Source organism: Lutjanus erythropterus, chromosome 6 (assembly GCF_056507025.1).
Source record: "Lutjanus erythropterus isolate fLutEry1 chromosome 6, fLutEry1.hap2, whole genome shotgun sequence".
NCBI classification, from domain to species: domain Eukaryota; kingdom Metazoa; phylum Chordata; class Actinopteri; order Lutjaniformes; family Lutjanidae; genus Lutjanus; species Lutjanus erythropterus.
Genome location: NC_139322.1, coordinates 40,881,010 through 40,904,255, shown reverse-complemented (window position 1 = coordinate 40,904,255; position 23,246 = coordinate 40,881,010). Strand labels below are relative to the sequence as shown.

The window sequence follows — 23,246 nt, the reverse complement described above, 5'->3', positions numbered from 1 at the left end:
ACACAAGTTAAGTGGTACTACATTTATGAGTGTCTCAAATAAAAAAAACTTTTTTCTTTTTATTAACAATAAGAACATGATAATACAGACAATCAGGTAAAAAATAACCACACAAATTAAAATTTAAATGACAAATATACGAAGAACATAAGTAAGTATGGCAAAAAAAAATTACATGAAAAAAAGAGAAGAAATAAGTTTAAAAAACAGGGCTACAAGAAAACAAATTATATTCAGGGATATAAAGGACAAACATTACATAATACTCTACAACCTTATTGCTTGTTTTGTTTATTGTCTAATAATCTGAATGATTTGAATGGAAAATTGAGTTATAAGAGAAAAGGTTCATTCTTAAACGGACAGTCCAGCCTAAAATAAAGAATACATACTTTTTTCCCTGGTCTGTTATTTATCCGTCTATACTGTTTTGGTGTGGGTTGGCTCTCATATCCAGCTGTTCTGGAAACAGTTCATGGAGGGGTTAAGTAGCAAAACTCAATACTGTAGGATTGTAGGACTGTCATTAACAATTATTGCTAATGATTGATTTAAAAAATAATAATAATAAAGAAAGAAAGAAATGTGATGTCAGGGATGTGAACTTTTTTCGGCTTTTGACGGTGAAGCTTGCCAGAAAAAGTTTGGGAACCACTTACTAAATCTGTAATTTTTTTTTTCTTTTTAATGGTTATTTTATGGTTTAGCCTACTCTTTTTTATCAATTTAAAGTTTGATTTCTACTCTATTGCCTCTCCGTTAACGTATTTTACATAACTCAACTGAATTGTACATTCTTTAAGTTTTGTAATTGCTTTACAGTTTCTAAAAGTCTACCTAAGTAAGTCTACAGGGGTATATATTAACAGAGTATATATTGTATATTTTGAAGTCTATTTCCACAGCCGTATTAAAACATAGGATTTATAATATAAAAGCCTGGGTGTGTCAAATGGAAAGAGATGTATTAAAAGAACCACAGTACTTCCGCAACGTCACTAATGACACGTATTCAAAATGGCGGCCGCGGCGATGGTAAGTGGAAAAGCGAACTCTTTTTCTTCAAAGTACACATCGCTCACAATGTCTTTTCAAATGAACTCAGACAAAATGTTATAGTAGATGCGCAGCGGAGGTCTTCTTCAGTCGATAAACGGTATTTGAAGGCTCCCTGTGTGCGGGTTAATGCAGTTCTCCGCTGTTTGAATGTCGCTGTGACGCTCCTGCTAACTGCCTGCTGTAGTTAGCTAACAGCAGCTATCGTTACCTAGCTTGGCTGTCAGTGAGCGCAGGCTCCCGGACAGTATTTTTATCATTCTTGGTATATTAAACTGTGCTGACAGAGTCTAAACAGTCAAGTTCTCGACTGTTCGGCTGTCATTTGCTGCACAGCGCAGAAAAATGAGCTGTCCGAACTTTGGCTCATCGTTAGCTGTTAGCAGCTCTCTGTGTCTGTCAGCGTCAGTTAGCCTGTTATCGGTTGAGTTTAACGCAGCTGAAACATGTCAGCATGACAGTGACACACCAGCCACAGAAGACTATAATAATACGAACTAAGACCGTCTGTATTATCCACCCGTGCCGGAACCGGCTTATAACTTTGTTGAAATGCTGTTGAGGTCAGAAACAACACTGCTGCCGACTTCCTCTACTGTCACATCAGACCTCACTGCCTATAAACTACATGTGCCCACCTTGTACCTGTTCATTTATTTTCCAGTATTGAATCGTACAACCATATTTCGGGTTTCTGACATTATAATAGAAAATAACTCCGCAAAGTCAACAAAGTGATTGTGGTAACTCAGTAAGTACACCCTACTCCTACTGTAGAGTTAGAGATTAGTGGAGGCACCTTTGACAGAAACTTGCAGAGTCCACTAGTACTGAATTCCTGTAGTTAGGCCACAGCTTTACATGCTAACTTGAATGAATGAGAGATAAGTTGCAAAGCAGTTTGGACTGAAGCGCTATACTTTTTGGATTGGATTTCCGGTAGTGGTCGACTGATATGTGTTTTTTAATGCTCGATGTTGATATTTAATGAGCAAGACAGCCGATGGCCCAATGCTGATATGAAAACAAAGAAAAATCATGTATAATGCTGTTATTGAATGCACATTACAATCTAATATACATAATTATCTTATGGAAAAAATCCCATGGAAAAAATCCCCCAAAATTGGGTTATGCTCTATTTTTCAGAATGTTACTGGTAGAGCAGGGTACAGTATGTCAAAAGCGACATCATTCAACTGCATTATCCTAGACATTATAACATACAGTATATTTAACACTGGCCAGTAACACTTTTAGATGAGATTTGTTATCATGTAGGATGACAGAAGAATTGTGTACAAATTTAGGAACGATTACTTAAGACATTCAGGCAAAAGTTTACTGCAGGATGCCTGAGAATTATAGTACAGAGCTCCATTTTCACTCGCAAGGGGGAGCAGTAACATCATTCCACAGCTGCTACACTGACAAGGCTGCCCAAAGATGTGTCTACACACAGGTTTTGTTTATTGGTCTTGTGAGCACAGGCATCAGCTGATGCAGCTGATATCTCAAAAAGCCTGATAATTGGCCTGAATAATTTGTCTGTCACTGGTGTACATGAGGACTCATTCAGTCGTGCCCTGTTCTTCATACGTGATTTAGTGAGTTACCCAGGTTACAATGATGTTTTTACATGAGTCTGGATTTTTCTGGTTTGAACTTCATTTGAAACTGGTGTCAGAGGAATGAGTCCTGAAGCCCAAAACTGCAAAAGTTCAGGCTTATTGACAGTTACCTGGACATTTTAAACAAACCACACACATGAACTCATTTAAATACAAATGCTTTGCTGGCTTAACCTTTAGGCTTATCAATTACTTTTATCGATGCGGGTATGTTTTTTGATAATTTTGCTTTTCAAAGCAATGACATCAAATTGCTTCATCTACACTGTGGGAAACTTGGAGCAAGGAGGCGGCACGGTAGAGAGGAACAAACAGTCCTAAGTGTGGCTTCGTTTCATGAATAAAGATGACAGTAGTTCTAGGTTTAATGTTTGTAAAATGATGATTGCAAATAAGGATGGAAACACCAGTAATATGCTGAAACATCTGTCTATGCAACATGGGCATAAATTCCAGGGATGGTATGTATTTGACAATACGGTTGGGCGATATCTACCAAATTGTCATACAACCAGCTCGCAGCTGTTGCTCTGACCTCAACCTCCATCTGTCTTTCAGCTGAGAAAGGGTCTTCATGTCTATATCACATGTGCGTAACTTAGTTTTGTTAAACTCGAAACAAAGATAGATGGCTATCTATGCTGAGGAAGCTAAGTTATGAAAACAATAGTAGCGTGATTGAAAGATGCACACCAGCAGCGGCCTGCAGAAAAGAAACACCAATGTAACCAATCATCTTGTTTGCCTAACTGCGCAGGTTCACTAAGAAAATAATAGATGAGACAATGCTGCAATGACTTGCAGCAACAGCTTCTTTTTTCCTTTTCTACAGGTCAAAAAAACAAAACTCATTCCTTAGGACAATGCTGAGGGCACACACTAGCTCAAATACCGAAAGCTTTTAAATTACAATGTTATGATGGTAGGATATTCAGTGGTCGATGATGGTCAGCCATCGACCCAGCTCTGTTTGACAGTGTATGCACAAGTGCCACTGCTTCCCAACCAAGCAGCATTTCTGTTACAGATGGTAAAATATCCCATTTAATAATAACACTGGTGCCACTCAGGCAGGATTAGCAGATTATAGAGAACCAGTTAAAATGAAATGGCAGTTAAAGAGTGGAGCTTTTGCAGACCTGAGTCACATGCATGGCTTTTTCCTACTCTGATCTACACTGTTCACACTCAGAGATAATAAAACATTTTACACTGAAACCCTGTGTTCTCCTACTTTCTTCCCCAGAATATTGAGTAGAAATCAATAAGGGAATCCACAAAGAATCTGACCAATAAGCACAATCAATAATGTCACTTCTATCCATAAAATCTCATCAGTTCCTATCTGTATGTGGAGCACAGTGACAGACAAAATGACAATAACAACAACATAGGAACACACTTGAAATGAGACTTATGTGCATCTATCTGTTGTCCCAGTGGTATTAAGGTATTTTACAAGTATATAGTATTAAAGTGTAAAATTCTGGTATAGTGACAACCCTACCAGGTAGATTTACAGGATTAACAGCTATAGTATAGTATTTAAAAAAATAACTGGCTGTACTCTCTCGTATATTCATATGTTCTCTACTGATCATTGCTTTTCAAGTGTTTGATTTGTCGGTTTGTTATATTGACTTTGTGTAGTTATTTTTGTAGGCATTTTATGTACAAGATAACTGACATTTATTGACTTGAAGAGATCCCCCTTAAGTCATAATGACTTGATCCAATATGTAAAACCCCTGATTATATTTCAGGGCAAACTTGGAGATTGTTTGAAATGTTATTTTTGGTTTGATGTTAGAGGCCAGGCTTCCCTAAGCGCCAGACTTTGTAACACATTTTGATGTGACATCATCCACACAAAAAAAGAAAACACTTTTGCAGGTGAGGTGTACACCTGTTACAGTTAAACATTGTCGTGTGTGAAAGAGATATTAGGAAGTAGTGTCAAGTTTGTTCTGCCTTTAGGCAGAGAGATTTGACACAGCAACACTTCTTCTTCTGTATCTCTTCTAACTAGAAGCTCAGCATGGTGTGCAGCTCTAACAAATTCATAGTAGGCATATTTGTTATTAGCCCAAAGTATTTGTATTTAATTTGGCATGATGAAATTAGCTGATGTTATGTAGATGATTTATAGTGCTTCTAAAGATCGTGGCACAGATCAGGGCGTGTCCAACTCCACTTTGCTATGTAAATGGCATGCAATCTAGGCACTAAGTAAATCACAAGGTGCAAAGGGATAATGTTTAGTCTCTTAATTAATCGTAGGTGTGTTTTGGGCGTAACACAAATTAAACCAATCAGAGTAACAGCTCTCAGTCCCTTAAAGAGCCAGGTGCGCTTGCCTCTGGCACATTGTTCTTTAAATGACTGATTCTGCAAGTTGGAGAAAAGAACAAAGATGCTGAAATGACCCACTTTTAGTGATGCAGACACTGTGGTTGATCTGTTGGTTGGGTGGGCCAGGTCGTTCAGATTACATTATGTCTAACAGTGGATGGACCGCAAGTGAGTGAGTCAGTAAGAAGCGTCTCTCCAGAAAGAGAGAAACCTTGTGTGTGCATTTATGCAAAATCCAACGCACAGAAGCAGGACTGCTTTGACATTACAGCGCACATGCAAATGGTGCTAGGTTAATGACTGGAGGCAGCCTGTCAAATCATCAAAGTAAATAGTTGCAGAAAACACTCAGACATCAGTACAACACACAATAAAGAAATCACCTGGAAAGCTTGCACTGCCTGACATGATTTAAAAGATGGTTTAATGATTAGAGGCTGCTTAGCTTAAGTAATTTTAGTTAACATTGGATCCTGACCACTCCTGTTGGATAGAAACGATCAATGAAGTTTCAGCAGCTGTGTGAAAATGCGCATGGACGATAGAGACCATAGACATGATTTGGCAAATTTTATTTTTCAAATCTGATGATGTACAAATATTATGAGGTAAATTTTGGTGATGTGTGTTGCAGGAGACGTGGTGGGCCTTACTGCTGCTGTCCTTGCTGCCTGTGGTCCGGCCCTTCTATGTTCCTGGAGTCGCTCCCCGTGACTTCCACGAGGGGGACACAGTAGATATTAAGGTAAGAGTAAAATATTATTGGTAAACATTTCATAGATTAGCTGAAACACTGTAATATGGTTGTTATATCATAAAGGTCCTGGGTTTGTGTGGGGCCTGAATTTTTCTTATATTTCCATATTCATGTGACTGTCTACCTCCCCTCACACCAAAAACATGGACGTTAAGATGATTTCACACCTGTAGTTCATTTGATCCAGACCAAAGAGTAAAATGATGCACTGTTGCCTTTTGGTTGTCATGAATTTCTTCTGTATGTCATTCAGGTTAAGTTGTTGTGAGTCCAAGTTTTGCATATCATATCTGCAGGCCAGTCAGTCAGATGATGTGTTTTTCAGGCAGTAAAGCTGACCAGCTCCCGCACTCAGCTTCCTTATGAATACTACTCCCTGCCTTTCTGTAAGCCAGAATCCATTGTCTACAAGGGAGAGAACCTGGGTAAGTACAATGCTGCATATGTGTGGAATGTGGTTTGGGAATCAGTCTCTCTAAATTTATCAATTAATTTGACTTCATCCTATTTAGGGAAAACAATGGTATCTTAGATTTTGTTATTTGAAAAATACAAACTCTATTATTCAATGTATTTTTATTAATATTTTGTGATATATTTATTTATTTTATAACGTTTTTTTGTAGGTGAAGTGTTGCGCGGGGATCGTATTGTGAATACCCGCTACAATGTCGAGATGACCAAGGACAAGAAATGTGAGATGGTGTGTGACAAGAAAAAGCTCAGCGTAGAAGAAAGCAAGCTGGTTGCTGAGAGGATTCAGGAGGAGTATTATGTTCACCTGTGAGCATCTCTTCATCACTGTCATTACCAGGGGGATCCTACAAAATATAGACTCTGACCTATTGCCCTGAGAAATACCATGTATTACTTTAATTTGTAAGAGTGTAAGCAAGAGTGTTCGCTGGACTTGTAGCTTGTCTGCAGCAAATCTCAAATACTACTAGACCAATCAGCCTATTTTTTGTGCACATTCATGACTGTATGCTGAAGGACCTCTGAGATTCAAAATGTAAAATACATATATATATATATATATATATATATATATATATGTGTGTATATGTATATATATGTATTAGGGTTGTCACGATAACAGAATTTCAGTAGTCGATACCAATACCTGTGAATTTTCACGATTCTCGATACTAATTCGATACCACGATTAAAAAAAAAACAACAAAAAAAACACAAACGCAGAAACTCTGCTACTGCCCTAGTCAGCTTTTTTGCCTCAGTTGAATTCGAGTCATATTTTCTGTGCCTTTCAAAAGCTTCAGTGATTTTTGGCTGTGTTAGTGTGTGACTTTCCTCCTGCTTCTCCTGGTCTGGCTCACACTGATACTGTAAAGGAAAAAAAAAATTAGTTTAAATAACATAAGAGACTGTCAGACAGTATCTCATCATGACACCTTACGTATAATGACGCAGACCGTATAGTTACATTACGTTAAACGTCATCTACACGAGGGAATGACTGAGCGAGAGAGTAGAAGCCTGCACGGCTGCGCTTCAGCTGACTGTCATGCAAAAATGACGGAACGTAGCAGGCATATTCGGGTTAACGTATAACGTGACAGTGACAACAATGATAGTAAACGGAAACTCACTCTTTTTGAATTCTCTAAACAAGTCGGGGTGCCTGTCTTTGAGGTGTTTGGGCAGGTTTGACATGCTTCCTCCTTTCGTTTGAAAACTTCTGAGGCACTGTTTGCATGTCGGCTTGTTTGAGTCTAGAATTGCTCCGTATTCATCTGCCTCGAATGCAGAATATTTCCACACGCTACTCTTAGTACCTGTCTTGTCGACGAGCCGACGCGTTGTACCACTCTCACTTGCTGAAGCTATTTTTTTTCTAAGACGGCAGGTTTTATTCTTCAGCACCACTGACTGCTCCGTGCTGCTCACATGCGTATAAGGACCCCGTCAGTTCCGCCAAGAATCGACATGGCTCGCCGAGGGAGAAGTAGTATATTCGGTTCTGACGGTACCAGAAAAAAGCAAGAATCGAATTATTTTTTTTGTGTTGGTATCGAATTGGTATCGGAAGTATCGGTTCTTGTGACAACCCTAATACATATATATATACAAACATATATATATGTATGTATGTATGTATGTATGTATGTATGTATGTAGATACATATATATATATATATAGTGTTTTAAGGTCATCCCATCCTTGTGAACGCGATATCTCAAGAACGCCTTGAAGGAATGTCTTTAAACTTGACACAAATGTTCACTTGGACTCAAAGTTAAATTTTGTTTGTCAAAGGTCAAATAGGCAAACTAGAATTAATTGAATACTCCTGTGTGTTTTTCAGTATTGCAGACAACCTGCCAGTTGCCACCAGGTTAGAGTTTTACCCCAACAGAGAGGCAGGTGGGGAAGAGGAGCAGAAGAAGGATGTGGTGAAAGACATCCAGTTTGAACACGGCTACAGACTGGGCTTCGTCGACAGTAACAAGGTAGATATTATAAAGTGTCTGTCCTCATACATTCATTAGAGGCGGAGAGAGGATGGAGAGGAAAAGGTGAACAGAGGGTCGGGTGGACTTAAGTTATAGAACCCTATTTTGCTCTTTCTCTGTTTTAATTGATGTGCTTCTTACTGCAAGAGAGACAGTCCTGCATGAACACAGAGTTTTCTACCAAAGTTCAAACAGTCTTAAAATGTGTCAAAATCCTTTAAAATTTAAAATAACAATACCGACTGATAACATAGGTATACACATGTGCTATTATAATCCTCTTCAAAAACATGATTTAATCAGGCATAAAAAGGGTTAGCTATACCCTAAGGACCCCTGTCTCACTTCCTGGTTTAAAAAAGGCAGGAATACTGTTGAAGCACCGGTACACTTTCTATTTTTTTTTGACAAATTCATAAAATAATATTGCTATTGGTGCAGTGGTTAGCGCTGCTGCCTCACAGCAAGAAGGATCCCCCAGCTGGTTGGGGCAGGGCCTTTCTGTGCAGAGTTTGCATGTTCTCCACGTGTCTGCATGGGTTCTCTCCAGGTTCTCTGGCTTCCTTCCACAGTCCAAAGACATGCATGCTAGGTTAACTGGTGACTCTAAATTGCCCGTAGGTGTGAGTGTGAGTGGTTGTTTGTCTATGTGTCAGCCCTGTGATGAACTGGTGACTTGTCCAGGGTGAACCTCGCCTCTCACCCAATGTCAGCTGGGATAGACTCCAGCCCCCCGCGACCCTTCCGGAATAAGCAGTTACAGAAAATGAATGAATGAATATTATTATCAAATGTGTCTCAATCATAACATGTCGACTCTGTAGTCCTTCTAAATCAAAGATAAATAAGAATTACGGTTTAAAAATGTGTATTTTGATTAACATTAAGAGAACTCTGAGACACTTTAAAAAATAAAATGGCTGCTCACTATGACTGTGCTGTGAAATGAAAAAAGGAAACATTTTCCAATTTGTATGATGTTAAATCAGATTTTCCATCTGACGGAGCTGACGTCTACAGTTAAGAAAAAAATGTAATCTGGTGGAGGTTGGCCTGTTCCAAGGTTTAATAGCCAGGAGTTTGATCTTTTAGAATATATTTTCCAGCATAACCGAAGAGTAAAAATAAAATTAAAATTATAAAATTATAATCATAAAATTATAAGTCTGCTTGTATTTCTGACTTGTACCAATTCTTGTCTTGCTCCCTCTCTTTTCTCCCTCACAGTTTTATCTGCACAACCATCTGTCCTTCATCCTGTACTTCCACAAGGAGAAGCTGGAGGAGGGGGAAGTTCACAACTACAGGGTGGTGCGATTTGAGGTCATACCCCAAAGTGTAAAAGTAGATGGTAGGTGTCAACACAGTTTTTTTTTTTTTTTTTTAATGTTGCTTTAGGCTGTAGAAGGAAGACGAAGTTTTGCCCTTAAGGTGGCAGTCATCACCCATTTCTTGTAATACTTACTTCTTATTTCTTTATTGTCAGATCTGAAGGCTGTGGAAAATGACAAAACTTGCTCCTTGCCTGAGGCCAGTGCCTCTGCCCCCCAGGATATCGACCCCGCCAAGGAGAATGAGGTCCTCTTCACCTACTCTGTCCACTGGAAGGTCAGTGACTGCTGCATTGAAAGGGGAGTCAGACTGCTGTGTAACCCTGAATAGATTAGTTTGAAATCAAAACGTGATTAATTTTTATCTGTGTGATCGTATCTCGACTGCCTGTGTTTGTTCATTTGAAACTGGATGTGCCACAGTACCACAAAGTCAAAACAATAGACAATGTGTCACGATCCAAATACTTTGTGACTGAAAAGTTTATGGTTTAATTGCTTAGCAACACGGTCAGATGACAGATTTCAGGTATTTTTTCAGTAGTTTCAGTTCTGTTGGACAAGCTAGATAAATGTAGAGGAAAGACTGCTGAGCTTCCTGTCTCCTCTGTGCAGGAGAGTGAGGTGAAGTGGGCGTCTCGGTGGGACACGTACCTGACCATGAGCGATGTCCAGATTCACTGGTTCTCCATCGTCAACTCCGTGGTGGTCGTCTTCTTCCTGTCAGGTACATCCAGCTGAACTGTCATCTCTTACTTCAGATTACTTGAAGTGTGGTTATGTGAGGTACCTCTCCACAGTCAGTGTATTACCCACAGCAGATGGCAGTCGACATGCCACAGTTTGGAGAAGCATCAGGAGTACTGGTGTAGGAAGAGAAGAACTGCACTGCTGTGGACAGCAAAACATATTTTAGACGCCTAAAAAAAACAATTTTATGGTTAGCCAGGGATTTGACAGATGAATAAACTAGAGACAATTAAAAAAAGAGGAATGTACAGACTCAATCAAGACACATTGCATTAAAAATAATACATCTGTTGTCCTCACACCAGACCACATAGCCCTGCAGTTATCCTTTGCAAACAATCAGGTCCCATTTGAGTTGTGAAAGGTCTCCAGAATTTATAAATTGAAAGGGTTCCTCTAGAGCTGGGCGGTAAGACAAAATTTTCATATCACGTTTTTTTTTTTTTAAATCATATCTGTTTCATGGTATTTGACTGTATTATTTTTTTTCATGCAGCAGTGTTCTTACCCATATTTTTTTCTAATGAGAAAAGAATTACTGCAGTTGATTGGCTTTAAAACAGCCCATTTTACTGTTATAAGGACTGTATCATGTTTTTTTTTTCATGTCCAGACACAGGTAAAAGCATGACCCCTTCAAAGTATGGTTACCATCACATGGCAGGGACGACTATACGATTAAACGTCCCCACACACACTAGTCGGCACCAGAAATACTAGTAGTTTAAAATATTTAAAAATAAAATATTTAAAATATTTATCAGTCTTTCATTCATGCACGATGCCAGTTATCTGTGGCCTCTAAGATTTTATGCAGCCACACGCCACTAGTCGAGGCTGCGGCTCTGTCAGACGACAGCCTCTCTCACCCAGTGCATATGAACCAATCGCCGTGGCAACACCGGATGTTTACATCAGCAAAGTTGGACAGATGAATGTAAACTGATCTATATTCACTCGACTGGAGAAACATGTGACCACATTAAGCACATACACAGACATAAACCTGCAGGCGGAGCTGCTGCTGCTAGCACTGCTAACATTATCCACACTGTGTGTCAGGCTGGCAGCTAACGTTAGCTCTGGGTCCTTTACCTGCAGACACTGTGATCCTCTTCGGTCTGAAAAGGTGAAGCGTTTAGTGAGTTGTTTTCATGTTTTGTACATTAATGAGGCTTGTATTGCACAGCGCAAAGTAGCGCGCATTTCAGCAGCATTTAAAGTACGGTTTGGTGATTGTTGACTGTGATTAACAGCTTCAAATGGCTCTTAATACACACGGTATTTTTTTCCAACAGTGTTTAATAGGGATGTGTATCTCACTGACTGAGACGATTTGATACGTATCTTGATACATGTTCAACGATACAATATATTTTATAATAAGTGGCCAACAATTCGGTTCGATACAATTCATCTCTGTCACGATACAATACAATACAATATGATGCAATACAAGACAATGCAATGTGTCAGTCTTTATGTTTTGATTAAACTAATGCTACATTTGTAGAGTGCTGTTAGTTGCCAAAAAATACTGATAGTTTTACTAAATATAGTAACAATAGAGACAGAGAGAAGGAGACATTACAGTGGTGTTTATATCTTATTATGAGTCTCATGTGTAAATGAGATGAGATAAATGAGAAACTTTAAAACTGTTTAAAATATCAGTATTTCTGCAGTAAGATGATGTGCTGCTCTGTTTCATATGAAGAGTGCTGTGGTTTTGATCAGTGTGGAGGAACAGTGAAGTGTTTCCTGCTCTCACAGTGACATGACGTCTCTGTGGGTCAGACTCGTGTCTCTGTTCTCCACTGTCAGACATCTTTTACATAAATGATCTGCAGCAGCGTTTCTCATCTTTCTTATAAAACCCAAACTTAGTCTTTACTTAAGCGTTATGAAAGTTTGGTGGTGCAACGCAGCACTATGTCACTTCTGTCGCTGTTTTCAGCGCCGTCTGTTTTGAGCAAATGAAGAGGAGACACAGGAGAGGGAGGAGGGAGCACTTGTTTTTGTGATCGTGGCAGCAGGCATCCAGTGAGAGCGGTGCAGGCAGAGACAGCAAGAAAGAGAAGACGGAGGAAAGTTAACAGTGGCAGCCCCTCATTTTGTTTTAATTTTAGCTGTATTTTTTTTTACTATTTCAGACAGTATTTCACAATATTTTGTCACGAATTTGGTCAGACAGACTTTTCGGATGGGAAACTGCCATAAAAAACCCCATACTCCATCTGTAAAATCAATAGTTTGCTCATGGGACACAAGAAAAGGCAAGGTAAAGTGGTGAAAGTATTCTAAATGTAGCGTACACTAAAACTCATTTTGATTCCCTAAACCGCTACTCCTGCTGGAGGTGTCCTGACCACCATCTGCTGTAGATAATACACTGACCAAGTACCTCATACAACTACACTTCAACAAAAACAAACTATCCCTTTAAAATTCTAAAATGATCTAAAATGGCAGTTTGTGAAATTGTAACATGTTGTCACTTCTCTGAACTCCGTAAACTTTTAAAGCTTGTGAATGCGATGTAAATCTCTTAAATCTACATATTATGTCATATACCAGGGCTATTCAACTTCAATACCAAGTGAGCCGAATAGGAAAATCACTGGGGGTTCGTGGGCCACGCAGAATATTTGTCAACTAATGGCTAAAAATAACTCTTATGTTAGTAGATATATACATGAAATATACTAGTGACACATATTCCTTTTCTTTCACTTTAATGCTTTTACATACGGAGCTTTTTAACCAAGGTCCCTAACCCTCTATAAATAAAACAAGCCATGATTTGTCTTGTAGTGCTTCTTCACACTGTATTCTTTCATGACAGATATACATTCATTGCACAGTAAACAGACCGGTTTATTACTTGTCGCAGCAGGTAAAGTAAATAAATATTTGTCTGTCCACTTGCCATGGAACTGCCGATTTTCAAAATCAACTTTCCGTCTCTTGGGTTTTGAGAGCGACATGTTGCAACACGACATTAGCTTAGCTAACCAGACTTTACCTCTCTCATCTGCGAGCCCTGAGTGCAAGTGCAGAGCGAGCGTGGCAGCCAATTACAGCACACCCCTGTCCAGCATATAGGTGCACGGTGTGACGTAACATTGATGTAGAACTATCCAAGTCAGATCAGAACCGTTGAGCCTGAACGGCTCGGGTAAGCTCAGAGATGTTGGCTATCTTTATTTTATTTTATCACATGTATGACACACATGTAATCGTGATTTACCAGCAGTCTTGCGGGCCATAGAAAAATTCAAAAGGGCCGTATCCGGCCCGGGGGCCGCTAGTTGAATAGGCCTGTCATATACAATGCAAAAGCTTGCACTGTGAGAAAGGAGATCTTTTTTAACTTGAAAACTAGTCATGAAAGCAGAGAAAACATTCACTGGATGACAGCATGTAAATTGTTGAGAGTTCTGTGTTTGTCATCTTCTTTTTCCTCCCTTTTCTCTCTCTCAGGTATTCTGAGTATGATCATTATCAGGACCTTGAGGAAGGACATTGCCAACTACAACAGAGAGGACGACATAGTAAGAAAACATACCTGACAAAAGACAATTTGCTTAGTTTCAGCAAGTCTGTGGGGACAGAACACATATCTTGAAGAAATTGTATAGATCAGCATGATCTGATTTTAGTGTTCCTGAAGTTATTTTTGGGTTCTTTGTTTATTAAATCAGAAATAAGTTCCAGGCACTAAACTGTATGTTTATACTCCCTAATCAGGAGGACACCATGGAGGAGTCAGGGTGGAAGAATGTCCACGGTGATGTCTTCAGGCCACCTCAGTATCCCATGATCCTCAGCTCCCTGTTGGGCTCAGGGATCCAGCTGTTTTGCATGGTCCTCATCGTCATCTGTGAGTTTCTTTTTTTCTCTTTCATAATTCCCTTTAGATCTTATTAGTGTACATCTCACACTGTCCCTCAATGTTCTTTTCCTATCATTCATTCACATTGTTAAATATTTGGTCAAATAAGTTGGTGAAACATGGACATCACACAGATACATTTGATTTGATTGTGCTGTAGTTTGACATTAGTTGTTATGAGGGATAGTTCACCTTGAAATTCAAAATGCATTTTTTCCCCTGGCCTGTAGTGCTATTTATTCATCTAGATTTTTTGGTGTGAGTTGCAGAGTTTTGGTGATATCAGCTGTAAAGATTTCTGTCTTCTCTTCAATATAATGAGTCCAAATGATACTTGGCTTGTGGTGCTCAAAGACAAAAAAAAATACATTTAAATAATTCTCTTCCCAAAAATCATGATCTGGTTACTCGAGATAATCCACAGACCATGTTGTGAGCAGTACTTTCTTTTTGCAGTAGAATCTACAGGAACTACTTTAGAATGTACTGGAACTACTGTCTTTCTGCAGTAGAACCTACTGGGACTACTTTAGAATCTTCAGGAACTGCTTTCTTTCTGCAGTAGAATCTACAGGAGCTACTTAGTTTCTACTGGAACTAGTTAGAATATACCTGACCTATTTTCTTTTCTACTAGAAAGGAAGTCATTCCTACATGAAACTGCTCAAAAATCTAAATGAATAAAATCTAAGTGGATAAAAAGCACTAGAGGCCAGGGGAACAATAATGAAGTGAAGTGTCTCTTTAATGTCCAGAAGAGCCATAGTCTAAATCACTTTGTTTATAACTTTGATGAATTTTGACAAATGCACTATTTCTTGGCTGATGCAGTGACTTCCTGGGGCCTTGTCGTCACAGTGAGGTTGCCAGGCAACTGTAGGAGATTCCAAGAATTCACTGGTTCTGCCAGGAAATAGAACGTCCAGCACATATCCCCTCTATCCTTTTTTGTACTGATTAAACAAATAAGATATATTATTTTGCTTCATATTTAATGTACAGTAGAGCTGCAACAATCAATAGCTTATTACATGATTACTATATTAATCACCAGCTATTTATCTAAAAGTCAAAATTCTCTTATTTCAGCTTCTTAAATGTGAATATTTTCTGGTTTCTTTACTCCTTTACGACAGTAAACAGAATATCTTTGACTTTTGGACAAAGAGTCTCAAAGACTTTTGAGACTGTTATCTTGGGCTTTGGGAAACACTGATCAACATTTCTTACCATTTACTGACATTTTATGGACCAAACAACAAATCTATTAATCAAGAAAATAATCAACAATGAAATTGATTGTTAGTTGCGGCATACAGATTAGAGTGCTATCAGTCTTTTCATCTAACTCTCAACAACAAAACAAATGTGCTCGATTATTCTTTTGAAAGTATTTTTTTTATTTACACAGGATTTCTAGGATGCAGAAAGCTGGAAATATTCAAAATTATTTAAATTCATGTCACACAGTGCATGACTGTCCTGTAATGTAGGAAACGTCCTAACCACTGTGTGTGAATGTCTGTCCTAGTTGTTGCCATGTTGGGCATGTTGTCTCCATCCAGCAGAGGAGCCTTGATGACCACTGCGTGCTTCCTCTTCATGTTCATGGGGTAAGAGCCATGCACATCTCTCTGGTCCTCATTAAGAAAATCCCGACAATGTCAGCAATTTTCACATGGTGTATTTCTTTGATTTGATGTCACACTGCTGTGTCCTGTGGATGTTTCTCCTCCAGTGTGTTTGGTGGCTACTTTGCTGGCAGACTATATCGCACACTGAAGGGCCATCGGTGGAAGAAAGGAGCATTTTGTGTAAGTACTAAGTTCAATCCTCAATGTGAAAAGAGTTGTCTCTCATCACTGCTGTTCATACATTGGATTATTTTTCAATACTGCATGCCCAGTGTTTCTTTGGAATGCTGCAACACGGCTTTAATGTGTAATTCAAAGGAGAGATCTGTAAGATATTTATTGTAATAAATCATAAAATTACCATAAATCTTCAGCAGAGATCAAGGAAATATGTTAAGTTGAAATACTCAATTCACTTGATATGAATGCTACAGCTGCCGTGTCCCCCTTTGAAATTTTTTTGACGTTAATCAGAGTTCAGATTAATGCAGAATTTTTTGCCAAATTAGTAAGTGACTGTTTATAAGTCATAAGAAATCATACATAGTCTTGTAGAAGGAGTAGGTTTTTTCTAACTGTTAAATTGAGCAAAATGTTAATGGAGTTTGGCATTAGTGAGACAGGGAGTCACTGAACTCATCATCCAGAGTGTTATTTCAGAGCAGTGTACTTTTGTTTTCAGGATAACAGGCTGAACTTTACACTGACAGACAACTGACAGTTGTAAAGAGCTGATCAACTTACAGTGGAGGACTTGTCCTCACTTGTTATCATCTTTTTGCACACTTAAATAGTCTTAAAAGGGTGTTTCTGTGACGGAGAGTTTTACAGTCTCTTTGTTTTCTTTCCACTGTAGACGGCAACTTTGTATCCTGCAGTAGTTTTTGGAATCTGCTTCATCCTCAACTGTTTCATTTGGGGAGAGCACTCCTCTGGGGCTGTGAGTACCAGCACACAGATGCACATGTGCATTCAGCTTCCATTCATAGCAAATAAGGACACACCAAGCTAGAAAGCTTGTCAAACATGTTGACAATTCTTCTGTGTCCCTGCTTTCTTCACTCAGGTTCCCTTCACCACAATGCTGGCCCTGCTCTGTATGTGGTTTGGCATCTCCATGCCCCTGGTCTACCTGGGCTACTACTTTGGCTTCCGCAAACAGCCATATGATAACCCAGTTCGCACCAACCAGATCCCTCGGCAGGTTCCTGAGCAGCGCTGGTACATGAACAAGTTTGTAGGGTGAGTGATTAACCAGTCTAACGGTCTGCTCTGGGATCAGAGCAACCTATCTGCTCCTGTGTCATGCTTCTGCCTCTTTCTGGGTGAAAACAACTGCTCAGATTTGACTGGCTGTCAATTCAAATTCTGAGGCCTTTGCCAGTGAAGTAAGAAAACCATATTGCTGTTTAGCTGTTAGAAGCTCAAATCCTCTGACCAGTCAGGTGAACAATCAGTCTATGTCTTTACCATTCAACAGTCAGCATCATTACACAGAAAAAGTTGAGTGTGTGTTTTCATTAAAGAAAAGAATGACGCCACTGAGTGGTGATGCATTTCTGACATCTGTTGCTTTTTGAGGCACTATTTTGCCATTTCAGTCACCTGTCCACTGTGGCATTATGATAAACTGATCACACTGCCAACTTTAATATAAATGAAAATGACACTTGTCATCTGTATTTGGCGCTGGCACTTTAACGGTGCTTGTTTTCACCCAAAATGCAGCATGGTCGCAGGAAGTGACGCCTGGCTGCTCTCATCCATGGCTGATTTCTCCAGTTTAGTGTTTGAACTTAAGGCATATGCTTTCTTCTCTTTCCAATAGAATCCTGATGGCCGGCATCCTGCCATTTGGTGCCATGTTCATCGAGCTCTTCTTCATCTTCAGTGTGAGTGCTGCTCTGCTCTAAATATATTATGATCACCTCTTCTTCTGTTTATATTCGATCACTTCATAGCTCTCTGTCTGTAATGCTAGTCCCTCACTACAGGAGTTTTGGGCCAATTTTCCTCAGTTTAAGCCCTCCCAAGAATCGAAGGAGAAGTCTCTACACATTTGATCTTTCAGATTTGGCGTTTGATATTTACAATTAAAAATTTGGATGATTACGTCTGTGCAGAAGTGAAAGAGAAGTGTTGCCAAGCAATGATGAACACCAACCCTGTTAATCAATGTCAGCTGGCGTACTGTGGACAGATATTAAAACTATTGAAATCTCACCTCCAGTTCTAGCTGAAGAATAGACATGCTGTGCTGACTGTGTCTCCCCAAACATTTTCTCATCCAGTCTTGTTTATCCTTCTGATTTTTGTTTTTTCTCATTGCAAAGCATAAACTTTATTACAGTGAGTTGTTTCACTACATTAGATCATCAATGATCATATTGCCTGTGAAATTACACAAGATCACATGAGATTGTGTTTTCTCCTCTGGCACATAATCTTGATATTGTAGTGTGTGGTTTGCCATTGTACACTACAGGCCTCTAGTGTGTGGGTCTTAGAGATTAGAGATGATATGAGTGTGCTGCAACCAGATTTCAAATATGTTTAGGATTTTAAAACTCCTGTAAGCTTAACTTGATGCAGATAGAATTTTGAAATTGTTCAGGAGACGGAACTGATGACAAGGCAGTGTCTTGGTCCTCACATGCTCAATCATCTCTGTATGTTTGACCTCCTCCTCTAGGCCATCTGGGAGAACCAGTTCTATTACCTCTTCGGCTTCCTGTTTCTGGTCTTTATCATCTTGGTGGTGTCCTGCTCTCAGATCAGCATCGTAATGGTTTATTTCCAGCTCTGTGCAGAGGTGAGTTCATTTAGACGAGGTATGAAGACTGTAGACTGTAGTTTTCTCTTTTGGTTATACTGCAAGCTTTTGTTCAAAAAGATTAACATACATCTTACAAAACTCTTTATCTTAGAATAAAGTAATTTTACTAATGTTTTCTAAAAGTTTCTGTTGTCAGTATTACATGGTATCTTTTTCAGTATGATAACGATAAAATCAAATTGAACAAATGGTTATGGAAGCATCAGTTTGTGTTGCCAACATTAGTAAACAGCAGTGACCTTCAGTGGCATCATGTGCACATCTGTGCTGTGTTTCTCTGTTTGTCCTCACTATCAGGACTACCGGTGGTGGTGGAGAACTTTCCTGGTTTCAGGAGGATCAGCGTTCTACGTCCTCATTTACGCCATCTTCTACTTTGTCAACAAGGTAAAAACACAGAGGCTGTTTGAGACATTTCACATATACACAACACAAGTGTTGTCATGATACACAAGTTTTACAATCCAGTATCAGGATTTACCAGTATTTTTTTAACAACACTACTACATTCTCTGAAGAAATGGTTTTGATTTGGACAATGATTTGAATATTGATTCATGGTGTCATTCAGGACTGAATCTTAGAATGATAATTAGTATCTCTGATGATGTCATCAGGGTTATTCTGGGTAAGGCCTGAGACTTAAAGTGTTGGACAGTAAACTTATGTTACAATATATAATATACTGAGTTTGAAAGATGATGTTGAAGATGGTAATGGTGGCTGTGGCTCAGGAGTTAGGCCCAGGTCACACTGCCCAACTCCACCTGTGAATGACAGCTGCCTCACTGAACTACTGCAGCGCACACTTGTGTGGTTTTTCCAACTTAAATCCCGTTGCTGTGTAGACAAAAGGCCCAAACACATAGGAAAAGCTTCGTTTTACTCGGTTATGTGTGAACAGGGCCTCAGACTTACCCTGGATCCAGCCAGTCTGCGACTGCCTGTAACTGTCAGCAGACAGGATGACTGAGCGTGATCAAATCATTTTATCACAGAGAGAAAGTGAGGAGTGCTCACTCTGTGCACACACTAACTAAAAAACCCCAAACAAGCGCTGGAGTTGAAGAATATCAGTCAACTGAGGGATCTCTGACTGATGATTTGAATGTTGTACATTGAGGGGGAAGACCTGGATCTTCCTGAATAAAGCCATAACAGACTTTCATATAAGACACCTCTGTCTGAATGACACAGAGTCATAGATGTGTAAGGGATAAACAGTATAAAGTGTCAATGCAACAAGATAGTGCGTTACAACAAAACTTTCAAAGCACAGATAAAAGAACCAGTAATGTCAGATTTTAAGATATATGGCAAACTAAACTAAACAGACAGCAGCTTAGCTTGTTTGAACAGTTCACTATAGTGTACACAACAAGGAGGAGGAAGTGGAAAAAAACTGGTACAACTGCTGTTAAATGGACCTGGTTCAAGTTAAAAAAAAAAAAAAAAACAAGCAGAAAATAAAAATCAGCAAATTGTCAGATGACAATGATTCTAAGTCATGGTAATATTTGATATACTTGTAAAAGAATTTTGTTTTCTTTTTCTGTTTATTACTCCAGTTTTACAATTTGCTATTCCATTTAGAAGACGCTTTTATCCAGAGTGACATAGAAGCAATGATTGTTTTGCACATTGTGTGTTTTTGAAATACCTCTGTAAGGTGTGAAATATGTTCTAGTATTACAGCACAGTACATTAACTGCTGTCATGCAGTTGTTTAGAAGAATTTAGACTGACATTTAAAGGGGAAAAAACTTTGACATATACTGTTACTGTTCATGGTTTCAATTATACGGTGATATCAATTTTAGCTTGTACTGCCCAGCCCTTCAAAGTCATTTGTCATGTATTGCCAGACTGAGAAGGAATGTATTAAGAGACTAAAAGTCAGAATGTCTCAGCCCTTTGCTGCTTGGATTTTATCCACAATCTGTGTCTTTCAGGTTTGTTAGCAACTTAATGGAGGTCAATGCTAAACAGCTGTAGTCCCTCTCAAATATAAATAATTAAAAGCAGAAAAAACCTAAGATGGACATCATATTGAAAGTGATTGCTCCTGTGTTCATCTGTCTGCAGCTGGACATCGTGGAGTTCATCCCCTCCCTCTTGTACTTTGGCTACACAGCCCTGATGGTCCTCTCCTTCTGGCTGCTAACGGGCACGATTGGCTTCTATGCAGCCTACATGTTCATCAGGAAAATCTACGCTGCGGTCAAGATCGACTGAGTCAGCACTGACGCTGCTGTTCTTGTTGTTTTTTTCGTTTTTTTTGTTTTTTTTTCACATTGAGTTTTTTTAATGTATATATTTTTTATTCTTCATGTCCAACGAGCACTGACTTGTGTGTGGAGGGAACCGGGAGGGGTGCTTTTTACGGCGCGACAGCCCCACCCACTGGCCTCATGGGGAAGAACAGCAAGGTGGCAGAGCTAAACCAGCCGATTCTCTCTTTCCTCTACCCCCCCTCCCCTCCTCGCTTCTACCCCCCCGCTCGTCTTTCCAGGACAGAGACCCAGACGGATATTTCCTCTGATGGGACAGTTCATGTCCTCTGCTGTTTCACCTTGCACACAGCACAGTGGGCCAAAGCTTGTCAAACAATGGTTTCTGCACATCTTCATGTAGTCTTTTCATTTGAGTCTAACTTATCCAGGTTTTTATTTTTGTCATCACAGATTTAATGACTTTATTTCCTTACATAAATTCTGTCTTTACTCTTTCCATTGTCTCTGTTTTCAGATGTCACTTTAGTTTCATTTTGGAGACTTTGGAGATCAGGGAAGGATCGGGGAGTCTTAATTGTGGTTCTGGTGTGAACTTTGTTGTGTTGAACTGATACAGATAGAAATTATGCGGGAAGTTCTACATTGTAACACAAGAAAGGATAAATTAAATGTTCTATTATTTTTTACTCCAGTTTCCATGTCCTGGTGTGACCATGTTAACCACAACTGTAATCCAAATATTAGTTTCTCCTTCCAAAACAATGGGTCTCTTATTAATGTCAGTGTGTTGGTCCATTTGCTCTAAATGATACAGAACAGCTCTGAATGGGACTGTGAACCCGGTGCCCTGAAGCAGTGGACTGTTGGCTGAAGCTACTGGAGGTGGAGAAAAGAAAAAGCTTCATTTGGCACTGAAATGATGAGGAGGAGGAAACTTTTATTTGTTCATCTGCAACAAAAATGTCTTCAAGTTTTTCCAGTACGCTGTAAAAAAAACAAAAATCAAGGCAGTGGTCTACAAGCAAACTCATTTTTTGAAGTTTTAAAATAAAAATACATAATTTACTTTTCTTCTCAGGAAAAAAAATAATTTTTGAGTTTAAGAAACAAAAGTATTTCAAACATTGTTAGTAAACTAGTGGAGTGACAGTGAAAAATGGTTAATAATTTAATATTTTCAGCTGCAACCATTTAATTTCCAGGCACTCAGATATTACAGTCCATTTTTGAAAAACGGTTGTGTGGGTTTCTTTAACTCATAAATTCAAGTTTATCTAAAGAAGAAAAGTAAATTATCTCAACAAAAGATTATGCTGGAAAAAAAGGTCTTCATTTCAAAACTTAGAATTTTGAGTTTGGTTTAAAATTCAAAAATGAACTGAAAACAGTTGCTTTTTAGTTTTTTACGGGAACTTTCCACTCATTAACAGTGCCGTCAGTGTAGCCTTAGCAGAGCTGGACGCCTGCTGAACTATGCAGTAATGGACAGACAGAACAAAACTGCTGTTTGTGAAGGTGACTTCAAAGGACCATGTTTGTTGAGAAGTTTGAATCTAATGTATGATACATTTTGTGTATAATATGAGAAATGATGTTTTCTTTGTTTTTTGTTTTTTTAAGCCAGCAAGATCACCTTTGTGTTTCTACCAGTAACGGTAGATTTCATCTCAGCAGTACTTGGGTGTCGTGGGAGGCAGAGCATTGAAATGTAATCCAGTGTTCTCATCAGACTTGTACAGTCAATGTTTTTGTGTTGACAGACGGCCACATTCTGGAGCTACAGCTTGTGTTCTTCCATTTTTGGGGTTACATAAACGTAGTTCTATTTTTCTGTTTCATGAGATTTTTTAGCTGAAAACTTTAACAACGCATTTTAAAGATGGGTGGAACCGGATTAAAAATTTTGCTTGACAAGCAACTCAAGCTAAGGGCTTTCACAGACAACCAGTGTATTTTACTGTAGCTAAATTACACAGAATATATCGATCAGATTACATCACAGTCATGACATTAAAGGAATTGTTTGACATTTTGTGAAATACACTTATTCACTTTCTTGCCAAGAGTTACTTAAGAAGATTACAACTCTCCTAAAGTTATTCTAAAGGTCCAGTGTGCAGGATGTAGGTGGATGTAATGGCAGAAAAAAAAACTGTTGTGTTTTTGATACCTTAGAACGAGCTTCTTATGAGTCCACTTTGTTGCACTGCCATATTTCCACAGCAGTCAAGAACAGACAAAGCAGAGAGTGGCTCTAGATTTTCTTGTTGTTTGTGAGTTTCATAGACACTGTAG

At 39.0% G+C, this 23,246-nt stretch overlaps 1 protein-coding gene across 1 annotated transcript; it reads left to right on the top strand.

Moving 5' to 3' along the window:
- Positions 1 to 988: 988 nt before the first annotated feature.
- Positions 989 to 22,980, top strand: tm9sf4 (transmembrane 9 superfamily protein member 4). The gene is made up of 18 exons (XM_084721947.1): positions 989 to 1,035; positions 5,674 to 5,784; positions 6,122 to 6,221; positions 6,423 to 6,579; positions 8,124 to 8,268; positions 9,499 to 9,622; positions 9,758 to 9,879; positions 10,218 to 10,329; positions 13,836 to 13,906; positions 14,103 to 14,235; positions 15,779 to 15,860; positions 15,986 to 16,061; positions 16,738 to 16,821; positions 16,948 to 17,123; positions 17,710 to 17,773; positions 18,574 to 18,693; positions 19,015 to 19,104; positions 20,803 to 22,980. Exons 1-18 carry the CDS (start codon positions 1,018 to 1,020, stop codon positions 20,950 to 20,952), a joined length of 1,935 nt encoding a protein of 644 aa, XP_084578073.1. The 5' UTR covers positions 989 to 1,017; the 3' UTR covers positions 20,953 to 22,980.
- Positions 22,981 to 23,246: the final 266 nt, after the last annotated feature.